Source organism: Anguilla anguilla, chromosome 10 (assembly GCF_013347855.1).
Source record: "Anguilla anguilla isolate fAngAng1 chromosome 10, fAngAng1.pri, whole genome shotgun sequence".
In the NCBI taxonomy this organism is placed as follows: Eukaryota; Metazoa; Chordata; class Actinopteri; order Anguilliformes; family Anguillidae; genus Anguilla; species Anguilla anguilla.
Window position 1 is genome coordinate 28277416 of NC_049210.1, and position 12807 is coordinate 28290222.

The window sequence follows — 12807 nt, forward strand, 5'->3', positions numbered from 1 at the left end:
GAGTCTAAACTGAGATACCATGTGAAAGTAACGTAGACATCCCAATGAATTGGTAGATAGCTACCAAATGTTGTGCTAGACTATTGGAAAAGGGATGTTTCATATAGCATTAACGTTAGTTTAGGAAGCAATACAAGCACTGCGGTGGTTTGTTTGTTGTTCATAAAGTGAATAATCCCAGATAGGCTAATCTATTCATCGTAGGCTATTATCATGACGTGTTTTGCCATACAATATGGCGCAATTCCATAGCTCGTTGGCCACGATTGTCATTTAATGATAATCACCTGCTATTTGATTACAATCACCTGGCAATCTGATTCCATATCTTCTTTGCGTACATTGTCTTTATAAAAAGTATTTTGGGATCATATCGTTCTCTATATTTCTCTTCTTCTGTTGTTAGCTTAATCTCATCTATGTTTATGTTGTCGGAGAACATGAAGCCAGCGGATGATGTCGACGGGGACGGGGACGGGGGGGGGGGGGGGGGGGGGGGGGGGGCTGGGCTGGCTAGGGACTGGCATGTGTGGGCGCGAGGAATTGCGTGTTATGCATTCAAATGACAAAGCGCTTCTCGTCACATTAATACCGCTAATTAAATCAACTGGCAGTAAACTGCATTAGAGAAACGGTACTGGTATTGTCAGTGCTACTTTTTCCAGCTTGTTTTCACAATAGTTTCTAAACCCTGCCAAATGTTGACAAAAGTAGCCCAAATTTTATCTACCAGCCCAACGCTATTTTACCCCGCCCAACGTAATCAAAAGCAGCCCAATTGGGCGGAAACCCGCCCAATATGGCAACACTGCCTTTTATCTGAATATTATGCTATAACATTGAAACGACCCCAGATTCCACCCATTCACCCAGACGCTGCTCAGAACAAGACCAAGTAATCAATCGCAAAAGATTGCCCAATCAGTGGGCAGGTCCAGCACCACTGGGTTTGAGTGATAGGAAGTCTTTCCATTTTGAAAAGTGTCATTAGGAAATGAAAAAGGGCGTTCGGAAATAAAAAAATAAAAAACGAAATAAATAATTCAATAAATATAGAAATATATAAATAAATAATAAAATAGGTCAATAATTAAATAAATACTTTCTTATTTAGAAATAAAATGAAGTATTTATTTAATTATTGACCAATTTAATTATTTGGTTATTTATTTATTTATTTATTTATTTCATTTTGGCACATGTGGTCCTCCATAGTATGAATGTAACATCGGAAGCCGAGTCGATTAAGTTATGAACGAAATTCAAGTCTAATGACCTCTGACATGACCTCTGACATATCGAAGCTGTTTGAAATAAGATTTCGTGGTGGTAGGCCTAATATTTTCTGAGTAAAATCCAAACACTTACTTTCTTCTGATCATAGAACATCATGAGTCTACGTTCCGGCGACTATGGACATGCGCAGTACAGGCGTACTTCCGGGTGCTTCGCAGCTTTGGCTGAGGGCGTGCTCTAACTGTCTTCATGTCAGCAGATATGGAACAAGGAAGCTTGGCCAGGAGAGTTACGCTGTTATAGGTATTGAAATGCCCAATGGTCGTTTTTTTATGTTATGCTTTAAACATTTACCGAGATATATTTTTAATGGGGAATATAATAACGCATTGTTGGATGTGAGCACAAATCTATGTTTCATAACTACCTGGATACTTTAGAGAAAGAGTGTGACTACAACCGTGACGCGTGATGACATGATTTCACTGTGCTTCAGGTCTACAGGTAGCTTACACTTAACCTATATTTCTGAGAATTTTACACCTCGTTTATGACGGTGTCATCTAATTTAATACTTGAGTCGATCTTCGTATAAGAAAGACCCATTTAACACTCTTTGTTGCTATCGATTCGATACGAACTAGTAAGTGTACCAAATACGAAGTCCTGTGATCTAGTTTACAGTTGTTTCGCCAGTAATATTGCAATCAGCAGTTAATATAGGTTTTCTAGTTTTGCCACAAAACGCTAACCTCCTTCTGAATAACGGCATTTATTTAATATTTTAATATAAGTTTTAGTTCTGCCTCAATGATCTGCAGGACCATGCATTTTGCGTATCTGGAGTCGAATCATGGGATAAATAATAGCGTTCAAAGCTGCTTCTTTAATAATTTACACTGGTTTCAGGAATAACATTGAGGTTCTTTGAAGAAAACTTCTAGGGATGCTACTGAAGGGGACTGCTGACGAAGTAAGTTGCATGATTGCAGCTGTTTCTTTAAAGCAGTTTTGGGCTATATGCTAGTACGCGCACACACACACACACACACACACAGTAAAGTGGACTGAAACTATTACAGAAACCATTATTCCGAGTCACAGTTGGACATTGCAGCATTGTTTGCATTGTAAAGGAGTAAAATTTTAATATGAACAGCTCAGTATAGGTCTATTAATTCTAAGATGGTTTTCAACACTTAGCTATAGGTTGTAATAGCTGATCTGTGGCTGGTCTGTAGCAGGACAAAGTTGGTTAAGTTCATAGAGTAAGCTGGTGATCAAACTGGTGGACAAGCTGACTATATGGGCTGGTCAGCTGGTGAACAAATAATGGACCAGCTAAAAGTGTTGAAATCACAGTTCGTACCAGTTTAGGCTGATTTAAGATGGAATTTTTGACAGGAAAATGCTGCATACAGGTAGTGAACAAAATAATTGAAACAAATTTGAAGTCATTGAATGACCCTGTGAAATCAGAACAGTCATTTTATATGGTTATATTATGAATAAAGAACCAAAGATAATTAAAATGGTTGAAATGAATACGGTACTGTGATATCATCAATGTGATTTTTGTTGAAAGTTTAATAGTATTTTTCTTCTGAAAGCAAAATCCTTAACCTGTCCAGTAATGGTGGGTTTGGAAGTACTTTTTGAAGACTTTAATTATGACTTCCTTAACAAGGTGATTTACATACAAAAATGTCACCAATCAGTGGTGACTGAAAACAAGGTCATTATTTAAATACACTATATGACCAAATGTATCTGGACAACCCTTGGTCTGGGGCTGTTTTTCACGGTTTGTGCTTGGCCCCTTAGTTCCAGTGAAGGCAAATCTTAATGCTACAGCTTTCAATCACATTCTAGACAATTCTGTGCTTCCCCTTTCCTGTTTCATCATGGCAGTGTCTCCGGGCACACAGTGAGGTCCATATAGAAATAGTTTTGTCGAGAATGGTGTGGACAAACTTGACTGGCCTGCACAGAGCCCTGACCTCAGTTGGAAAGGAAACTGCGACAACGCAAATTTTGGATGAGATGTTGTATGTCAGGCGTCCACATACTATTGGCTATGTAATGTATATGTGCCATAGGGACTGTTCTGTCATGGCATGTTCTTTAAGTGTCTGTGGGGCATGCCAAAAATTAAGAGTAACATAAAAAAGTAAGACATAGCTGTGCAGGGTAGAACACATTGTTGTCTGAACTAGCTAACTAGTTAACACTATGCTGTACCAAAGTATGAGGAGTGAAGTAACCTTACTAAGGTTCAAAAAGCTAGTATGTTAGCCTAAGGCTTTATCAGAAATAAATTAGCTAACTACCAAGCTTCCTAACTTGTTGATTGGCATTTAAAATTAAAAATTACAAAATCAGTTGCCAGACAGGCCTATAAATAGCTTTCAAGCTAGTTATTTAGATAACTTGTTAGATAACGGACTAGTTGCCCAGACAGCTAACTTTATTCTCTATTCTGACAAATGCTGACTCATCTGACATACCGCTTCAGATCCCAGTCCGAAGCCAGAGATGTTCCCATGTGATTGACTAATATTGGGTTGTACATGTACAGCCGAATTGCTCAGATACTACTGCGGATTCTGTTTGCTTTGGTGTTATCGATGTCAGATTTAGTGTTGTGTTCCAAATAGGCTAGTTCTTCATATTCTGCTAGTTAGCTAACTAAATGCTAGCCTGAGTCTGTTCAGTGGGCTGTCTATCAAAAGTGAACTTATCAAGATTTGTTACTGAAGGAACACGTCCCCTCAATTCTCCAGCTCTCTGGATCAGAAATATTTTTCTGTACATTGAAGGAATTACATTTTTTTTTTTCCATTTTTAAATTTGTAAAACATAAGCATACAAAATTTTCTTATGGCTCTCTGAACAATTAAAAGTTTTTTTTAAGGAATTACACAGGGTCTTGAATATGATGTCGGACCACAATTAATGGGCAGTTTGCCATGGTATGTAATCTACCAGTGCTTAGAGGTTTCTTGATCCCACTCTTCTACAAAACAATCAATCAGTTCATGCCCACAGTCTTCACTTGGTTTCTTCTAAGAGACTATTCTTTTCTCTTTACCTGTAGTGCCATCTGGTTATGAACCTGAGTGCAGACCAGCGCTGCATTTTTGTCAAGACCACGCCTGACTGCGCACAGGAAGATGGATTTGTTGACTACTTGCGCATTGCTTTTTGTCTATTCCCCTTCCATCTCTTGCCCATCGCTGTTTTTATCTTTGTAAGTTTGGAGAGATGTGGTCTTTCCCTTTCACTGTGACTGTATGTGGATGCATAGTTCATAAATAAGTAATTCTGTGTTTGAAACCATACTGGACACTATTGCGACAAGATCTCCCTCCGTAGCCCATGATGATCTTGATGGCAGATGATAGTAAACAGCAATGTAATAGTCAAAGTATTTCTTATAAATCCTTGCTAGTGGGTTGTATGGGACTTGTCTAAATGAATTCACCATACATTTTGCTGTGCAAAGGAGTCGATGTGAAATGTATGCAACGTATGCCATCCTGACACTTGCTAAGAAAATGAATGCATAAAGAGAAGCAGTGATTTAATCCGTGTTGCAAAGTGACAAAATGTCAACTTGGAAACTCCTCCAAAATTTTGTGATATCTCCTTGCTTTCTCCTATAGATCCTGTGGCTTCTCTTCCTATTCATGGCCTTGGGACTCACTGCATCTAAGTTGTAAGCTGTCCGTGTCTACAGGGATTCTCTGATGCATACACGTTAACTGCTTGTGCCCTTTTTCACAAGATGGTCAATGTGTTCATAGGGATCACTACTTTGTAGTTACTGTATGTGACTGTAGGGGAGCACCAAAATGTAGAAGATGTACATCTATATACTCACAGGTGGCACCAGCATGCAATCAGTCTCATAAAGGGAATATACAAACTATAAACTGGCAATTTCAATTAAAAATTAAATTAATTATTATTAAAATAATACATTATTAGTTCATCTTAACTAAAAAATAATATTATATTCAGCTAATACCAAATTCATATAAATGACTCAGCTAAGAGGTGAAGGCATTCTAGGAAGTTCTTTGATTAGCAGAGGCTGGCTCAATTCAACACGAGTAATATCAATACAGACAACCTTGGAAATATAATATAGTTTATTGAACACAAAGTACCAAGAGGGGCAAAGCAGAATTTACTGCTGTAATGTGCAACAAACTATGTGAGTGCACGTGCGTGTGGGTGTTGTGTGTGCATGTGCGTATGTGTGTGTTAGCTTGGGTATGTTATGTGAAGAGTCTTGTATGTTCTCCTGCGTGTGGGGTTGCGCACCGCAGACACGTGTTCAAGGAGAACAAACGAACTAAGATGGAGCGGGGTTTGAAGCTAGCTGGAGGTAGTGATTAACCAATGGCGCATGGAGCGTGCCAAACAGATAAAGGATATTGGCTGAATGGCTATCGGTATGCCTTTTTTAGAGGTCAACATGTCATGTTAGGACCAGTTAGCATTTAAAGTTCATCACATGCAAGATCTGTTCTGTGCGTGATATACGTATATTAAAACTAACGCAGCACGGCGGATGGCTTAACTCCTTTGCGCACATGCCAAATCTTCCCAATCCTTGCCCATTTAGGCGATACCTTATTTAAAGCTTTATAACTCCAGTTGGGAGCATTACAGTGACTTGAAAAATTGCTTAAATTAAGCAAGACATTTGTACCATTTACATTATTAGATTATTTCTTCCTAAATTATGAATATAAACTAAAGTGCCACAAATGCAATTGTCTAGACAAAAAATCAAAAATCTATTTGCTATTTTATAGTTTGCAATGAAATACTGAGAGATTTCAAATGTGCAGCAGGTTAAACTATACATGTCCAGGATAAAAAACTCCTTGACCTCAAGTGCGTCAAATCAAAGGGTGGATACGCAGAACTACTAAAGATTTATGAATCAAAAAGTAAGCAGTGATGTCTCCAAATCTATCCAAAATGTCTAAATTATGCATTGCTCTAAATCACATCATAATCATGTATTTCACTGTAAGTCAACTATTTGACTGAAGAAACCGACTGTTGCATCATTTTCAAGGTGGAATTACAAGCTTTCTGTCATTACAGTGGTCTAAAATATTTAGAGGTCCAGAAACATATCCAAAATCTCTCCAAAAATGAATGACATGCTTTTTGTCCATTATAAAGCATATAAATGTGCCTCTTATGAAGGTTTAAAATGAAACATTGTTATCAGATTATAAATAATGCAAGAACATTGTCCACGCAATGTGGTGCAGTACCTAAATCATCTGCAATCATTAATTCTTGGCGATGTTCCAGCTCACGTCATATCCATAAAGTGTGAGCAGTGAAGTAACCTTACTAAGGTTCAAAAAGCTAACTGTCGTGCGTGGCTCTTGCCGCTTGCCTCGTGTGACTTGCTCTGCAGGATGCGTCCGTCATGCGTGGCTCTCCTAGTTCTTCTTTGACCACCGCTAATTGTGTAGGAGCACTTTGGCCTGTCAGTTTTTTTTTTTTTTTGCACTCAGACACTAGTGGCTCCGTTTATAAACAAACATAATATTATGTTAATCACATTGTCATATTGTTTATTACTAATGCAATACAAGTTTGATTTAGCGCCGTCGGCACAGGTTGCTGATGTAGGCTACGTCTCATAATGACAAATGCCGGTTCAGTCGGTTAGCATAAAATAAAACCGGTTTAAGCTCGTACACCGGACCGGACTGGTAAAACCGGAAACCGACCCAACCCTAATACACTGTCTATTGATTTTGTGTCTTAGTCTGGTGTTTGTGGTTATTAGTTTTGATTACAATTCAGAAATCCTGTGATACATATCCCTAAGTTTACATCATTCTTCTTAATGGTAGGCTATTCAAACCTATTTTATAAAGGCAGCTGGCTCTGGAAGCCATAAATTTACTTTTAGCTACCTTTCTTATCATGTAACCTGATCACCGGAGTTCACCTGCATTGCAGGAAAAGCCTGAGCAGCACAAACACACCAAGTACATAGGTCTCCTTTCTTATACCGAGAGGACTTTGTTCATATGGTTGTTACTGGAGAAGAAGTTCCCACACAAACAAGATGCTCTTGCTGACTGTCATCATGTTGAGCCTGTTGTTAAATGGCGTACATTTTTTTGTTGCTTTTATGTTACTGACTACCAGTTTTATTACTTTATTCCAAAAGTATACTTGCATGAACAATGACAGGCTCCCCAGCTTTTCTTGGGCATCTTTTAAGGGACAGTGGCCATATGATTCTGACAGTCACCTGACTACAATTTTCTCTTTGTTCTCTCAGTGAGATTGTAGCTCTTCCGCATAATACTGCTTTCACATCCCGAGGAGAAACCACAAGCCGATGAGACAGACAGGTTGTTTGTCTATAATTTGTCTATAATGTTGATCATTTAGGCAGGAAAATGGCGAGCACTGTTGGGCTGAATGGCTTGTTCTCATCATTATGTTATATATTGTCTAAAGATTGATTCAATATGGAAAGATGCATAGGAAAATAGTCTGGAATCTGCAATGTATTTTTGTTTGCTTCATAAGATGGGTGAGAGATGGTGAGATAATCAGCTGACTCATGTATCATTTAAGTATGTGTTTACCTGGGAGTTCAATGGCCTACACAGTACAGAGGAGGCATATATAAAAGTCACACTATTCATATATTAATTATCAGCATTGCTATCCAATTTTACATAGTTTTTTATTTTTTATTTTAAGGACAAATAAATAAATTGTTAGCACCCTGAAAAAATAGGCCAGACATGCAGATTACAATTCTTAATGCAGGATGTCCTCTAAAGTCTACAGCAGATTTTTCATATACAGTATAAGAACTAAAGTCATATTTTGTTTAAAACATAACTTATAGTGCTCACAGTTATGCCAGGTGCTTTGGTACTTTGACTGCTTCCACCTCCACCCAACATTTTTTACCTTCAATGTATCAAAACTCAGATGTAACAATATGAAGCATATCAAATTTTAGGCAAAGTAACCTTCCATCAAGCAGTTTGGAGATCAGAAATGTTTTGACTAGGTGAAAATAGACTTTGGAAGCTGTGCCCTATGTAGTGGATACCATACATGAAAGAGTTAAATTGGATTACAAATGCTTGCTGGTTTTATATTTAAAAATGTTTTTTTTTAAATCCCTTTTTCTCCCAAATTTCAAATATCCAATTGTATTTATCAGCATTCACTATGTCTACCTCTGTAGTTTATAAAAGCACAGACAAGCATGTGCTCTCCTCTGAAGCATGTGATATCAGCTGCCACTTTTTAAATAGCAAGCTTGCATGTCGGAGGAATATGGTTAATGTGCAAAATAACGTGGACTTGCTATTTATGCCGAAGTGACCAGCAAGGGTCAGTGGTGTATAATGTGATACTTATTCCAGCTAACTGAAATCCTTCTATCCCTGGGCAACACTAGAGCAAACTGTTGTTATGCATGGTTCCTAGGCACATTCAGCACTGGCATGGTGTGGAATTGATACCAAAAGTGAAAAAGAAAACGCACACCTTGTTTTAGCGAGGTGCAGACCAGAAGGACATGGAAGTAAAACTTAAAAAGAAAGAAGGGTCGCACACTCTGTTTACTCCAATGCAGATTTTTATCGCGAACGTTTCGGCAGCAAGCTGCCTTCGTCAGGCAGGCAGCTTGCTGCCGAAACGTTGGCGATAAAAATCTGCATTGGAGTAAACAGAGTGTGCGACCCTTCTTTCTTTTTAAGTGGAATTGATACCAGCCTGTGGAACTCATCCACGCACTGAAACGGTGCCTTAACAGGATGAGTCATGGCAGTTTTCTATTTTATTTTGAATTCAATAATCATATGGTAGTTGTAATTATAAAAGTGTCCAAATTAATCTCAATAGTTGAATTTTCCAACTATTTGTACACCCCTAGCAGTTAGTTGGCCTCAGTTTAGAAGGGAACAGATGCAGAAATTCAGGTTTAGAAAGGTTGGATGCAGAAATTCAGGTTTAGAAGGGGTGCCAGTTCATTAAACTCCAATACATAATTATGGCATAATTTTCTGCTCCATGGTAATTTGGCATATAGGGTGCTAAAGATATTAATATGTGATTGATACAATTATTATCATCTAGAGGCAAACAGAAGTTGCAAGGCACTCTGTAGTCTTTTCTTCTTTTTCTGATTTTGCATTTTCGTATTTTATTGTCATTGTTATTGATATTATTTCTGTTAACCCCGTCACGCAAGCCCTCCAGTGGCTACGATGTTGACATCCTGAGATTGCTTAGCTCAGACTTTCAGTACTGCTGCAAAAACTATGAGTGGAAACAATAAACTCTGTATTCTAACATTATTAGTATTATATCTAACATTATTATGATACAGGACAGTTATGCCAAATATGTTTCTAAGTGCCACCATTGTCGCATAAGTCATTAATTTACCAAGCACCCCCTCCCGGCAGTCTCATCTGCAACTATACCCCCCAACCATGACACACTGGACAATAGCATCAGGGAGTTCATGAAAAATTTATTTCATATTATTTATGAGGGTGTAGGTATTTACATCAGCTGCACGCAAAACCTCACCTGCTTTCTATGCCATCGTAACTTTTCAGTTTATTCTGGTTTAGTTGATAACGCTTTTTTCCAGTAAAAGACAGTAAAAGCTTTTTTCCCCAGTGTATTGCACATCTCATTTGGAATTTATAACAACAATTGAGAGCCAGGCGTGTGAATGGTTGCTCATTGCTCAGTCATCAGTTGTGTTACGCAGTCATATACAAGCACTCATTGAGGTGTAATTATCGTTTTCCTTCAGTTGGCAGATTTTACTCATTTTGCGAACTCATTAGCATGGCTAAATAAAATTCTCACCATGCTAACATGCATTTGGAAAGTGGGTCTTCAGACGAGGAGGAAGCATTAAGTCTAACAAAGATACTTAAAAACCAGGCGAAAATGTGCAACTGTTAGCCTTTGCTAATAAAGCTCAGCATATCTGTTTTGGGGGCTAACTAATGAATGATAGTACAGGGACACTGTTAGCATACCCTGGGCAAAGTTAGCATAGTGGCTTGTTGTGGATTGCTTTATTGGAATTCATACAACTCACAATGAAATTGAGTGTCTTTCAAGAGGTCTGCACTATTTTCTAATGCAGTCATTTCACATACTGTGGTATAAACATTCATAGGTGGCTCAGTCATGTGTTTGATGCACCGGCTTACTGTGAAGCTAGAACATTGCCAACATTTTTCTGATAGTGGAATATTATTTAATTGTAATCTTATTGTAAATGGTGTGGTGTATTAGTATCCCCATGGGCTATACTTTTCACTTGGGGCTCTTTCAAATACTCTTTCAAATTTACTGTGTGCTGATATGTGCCTGATGAATGTAAAATTTCCCTTGTAGTGCTCATATATCCCATCCTGATGCAACTAAAGCCATCATTAGGGGCAAATTTTTTTCTTTGTAAAGCAAAAAGTATTTTATTCATTTTGGAGTGGTTTATGATAGGTTTCTGGAACCTGAGATATTTTAAAAGATGGTAATTCTCACTGGAAAATTATGCAAAGGTTAGTTTCGTTAGTCAAAACAATTAATTTGTAGTGAAATATCATTGTTTTGATTTACAGCAGTGCACAATTTAGACATTTTGCATAGATTTGGACACACTTTGATGGTCTCCTGCTCGATTGCTTGTGTCTGACACGCACTTCCTATTTGTGGTGGAAAGAGTGAGGGGTGTTTGAAAAAGTTTGTTACAGGATTGTATTGTGTGTATTTTATATTAGTTTGGGCTTTTTTTTTTTTTAAACAAAACCCCCATATTACAAGTAAAGTAAGACGGTTTTGCTCCTAAGGTGAAAATCTTGTTGGCGTTAGGGGATGGGGGGGCTTTTCCACTTTTCCTCCTCTGTTAAGCACTCAGCTAGCAATCTAGCCAGTTAGATAATTTGGCCTCCTTCTTGCTGAACGCATGTTTTTATTTGTGTTGTTTCTGAACCCTTCAGGAGCAAAATATTATTGTAGTGAGATAGTTTGCCCATATTGTTACATGCTAACATTAGCTGTAGTTTATTATAATATTACAATCTGATTCTGGGTAAATTTGGTTGTAGTTTGTTCTGAGATAAACAAAACATTTCCTAGTACAGGGGTTCCTCCAGTCATTGCTATTTAGTAAAAAGCTAGCTAAGATAGTTGATTCCACGCCGGGTACTTCTTTTCAGTGTTATTTATTCAACGCTTAATGTTTGATAGTTAAAAGTGCCTTATTTTTATTTATACAATGGCTTGGCTGAATACTCGATTCTGATTGGTCCAAGGGTGGGCATTAATTCTCAGTAAAGGGACACCTCGGCCTTTTAACAGTTATAAAATCAATGTACTACATAATCCAGTATTCTAAAGCAGTTAAAACAGCAACATTGTTCTTTCGATTTTGAATTGTTGTTACGTCCCCTCCCCTTTTCAATGTCCAATTTCGCAATTGATGGCAACGTTGAATCACGGTTTTAGTTACTGGCTTCATTTAGGGTTGCCAGCCATCCCGCAAAATACTGAATGGTCTGTTATTTGGATAGTAGAATAGGTGTTCCGTATTTAACTCATGGCTGCGGGAAGCATTTTCTTCTGTATGTTTGTTAACCATTGCGATTATAGTAACCACTGTTTTGAAAATAATTCAGTTGTTTTCTAGCTAGCTAGTCAGGATAAAAAGCATGCCGTGAGACCATTTTGACCTAAAACCCAGCTAAATTTTAATATTGGCTAGGTGACAAGTGACGGCAAATTTATCATAAAGCTAGCTGGCATTCAAACCTGGCTTCAGAGGGTCTTGGAAAAACACTATGTCTACACTGCGTGGCCGCACCATTTTAAAAAGTAAGACCGAAATAGGGAGATTAATTTGATTGAGTTATGGTTTCATGTAGTTTTCTTAAATAATGTAATGACAAAAATGTTTCTCCTGATTAGTTTTCCTGTTGAACTCAATGGAAAAAATATTCAGGAGAAACAATGCTTGTAGTATCTACTGCATATCTGGTAGCAGCATGGTGGTTTGAGGCTCATTTGATACCTTGGACCCTTGATGACTTAAAGCCATTTAGCCAACAAATGTGTTCCATACTGTATCAGCATAATTTACAGCTGAATCTAGTCCCACCCCCCAATTCCCATAGAGATCAATTCAAATGCAAAGAGTTTTTGTTTTGCTTGTAGGACAACCTGAAAATAAGATATCCAGACTCTGATGATGTTTTTGGGAAACAGACTTCAGGAAGTCATGGCATGCAAATGATATGCAACCAAATACAAAACACTTTTATTTGACATTATGACTTTTTTATTTGACATTATGTTAATTTGTCTACTGTATAAGTGAATTTCCCTGTTTCTAGCTTTTCCCCAAACAGTTCACTGCAGCAAAAGTAAATGAGCAAGTGGTGGCACAGGAGGTCTCAGGACTACATTTGTTTAATTCTTGCTCGTTTTCTGACCGGTGATTTGTTGTTAAGACTGTTAAAAGCTTAA

The 12807-nt window shown here is 37.9% G+C and overlaps 1 protein-coding gene across 6 annotated transcripts in view; it reads left to right on the plus strand.

Annotated features, from left to right (window-relative positions):
• Positions 1-1419: 1419 nt before the first annotated feature.
• Positions 1420-12807, plus strand: part of slc8b1 (solute carrier family 8 member B1) — a 55999-nt gene continuing 44611 nt past the window's right edge. The window contains exons 1-5 of one of the 6 annotated variants that reach the window (XM_035379684.1): positions 1459-1539; positions 1677-1740; positions 2146-2209; positions 4334-4486; positions 4902-4954. In XM_035379684.1, the coding sequence (XP_035235575.1) occupies positions 2183-2209; positions 4334-4486; positions 4902-4954 (233 nt within the window). In that variant the 5' untranslated portion in view covers positions 1459-1539; positions 1677-1740; positions 2146-2182. Of the gene's footprint in view, positions 1741-2145; positions 2210-4333; positions 4487-4901; positions 4955-12807 lie in introns of all 6 variants that reach the window. The other 5 variants (XM_035379685.1, XM_035379687.1, XM_035379688.1 and 2 more) reach the window with 5 other exon arrangements.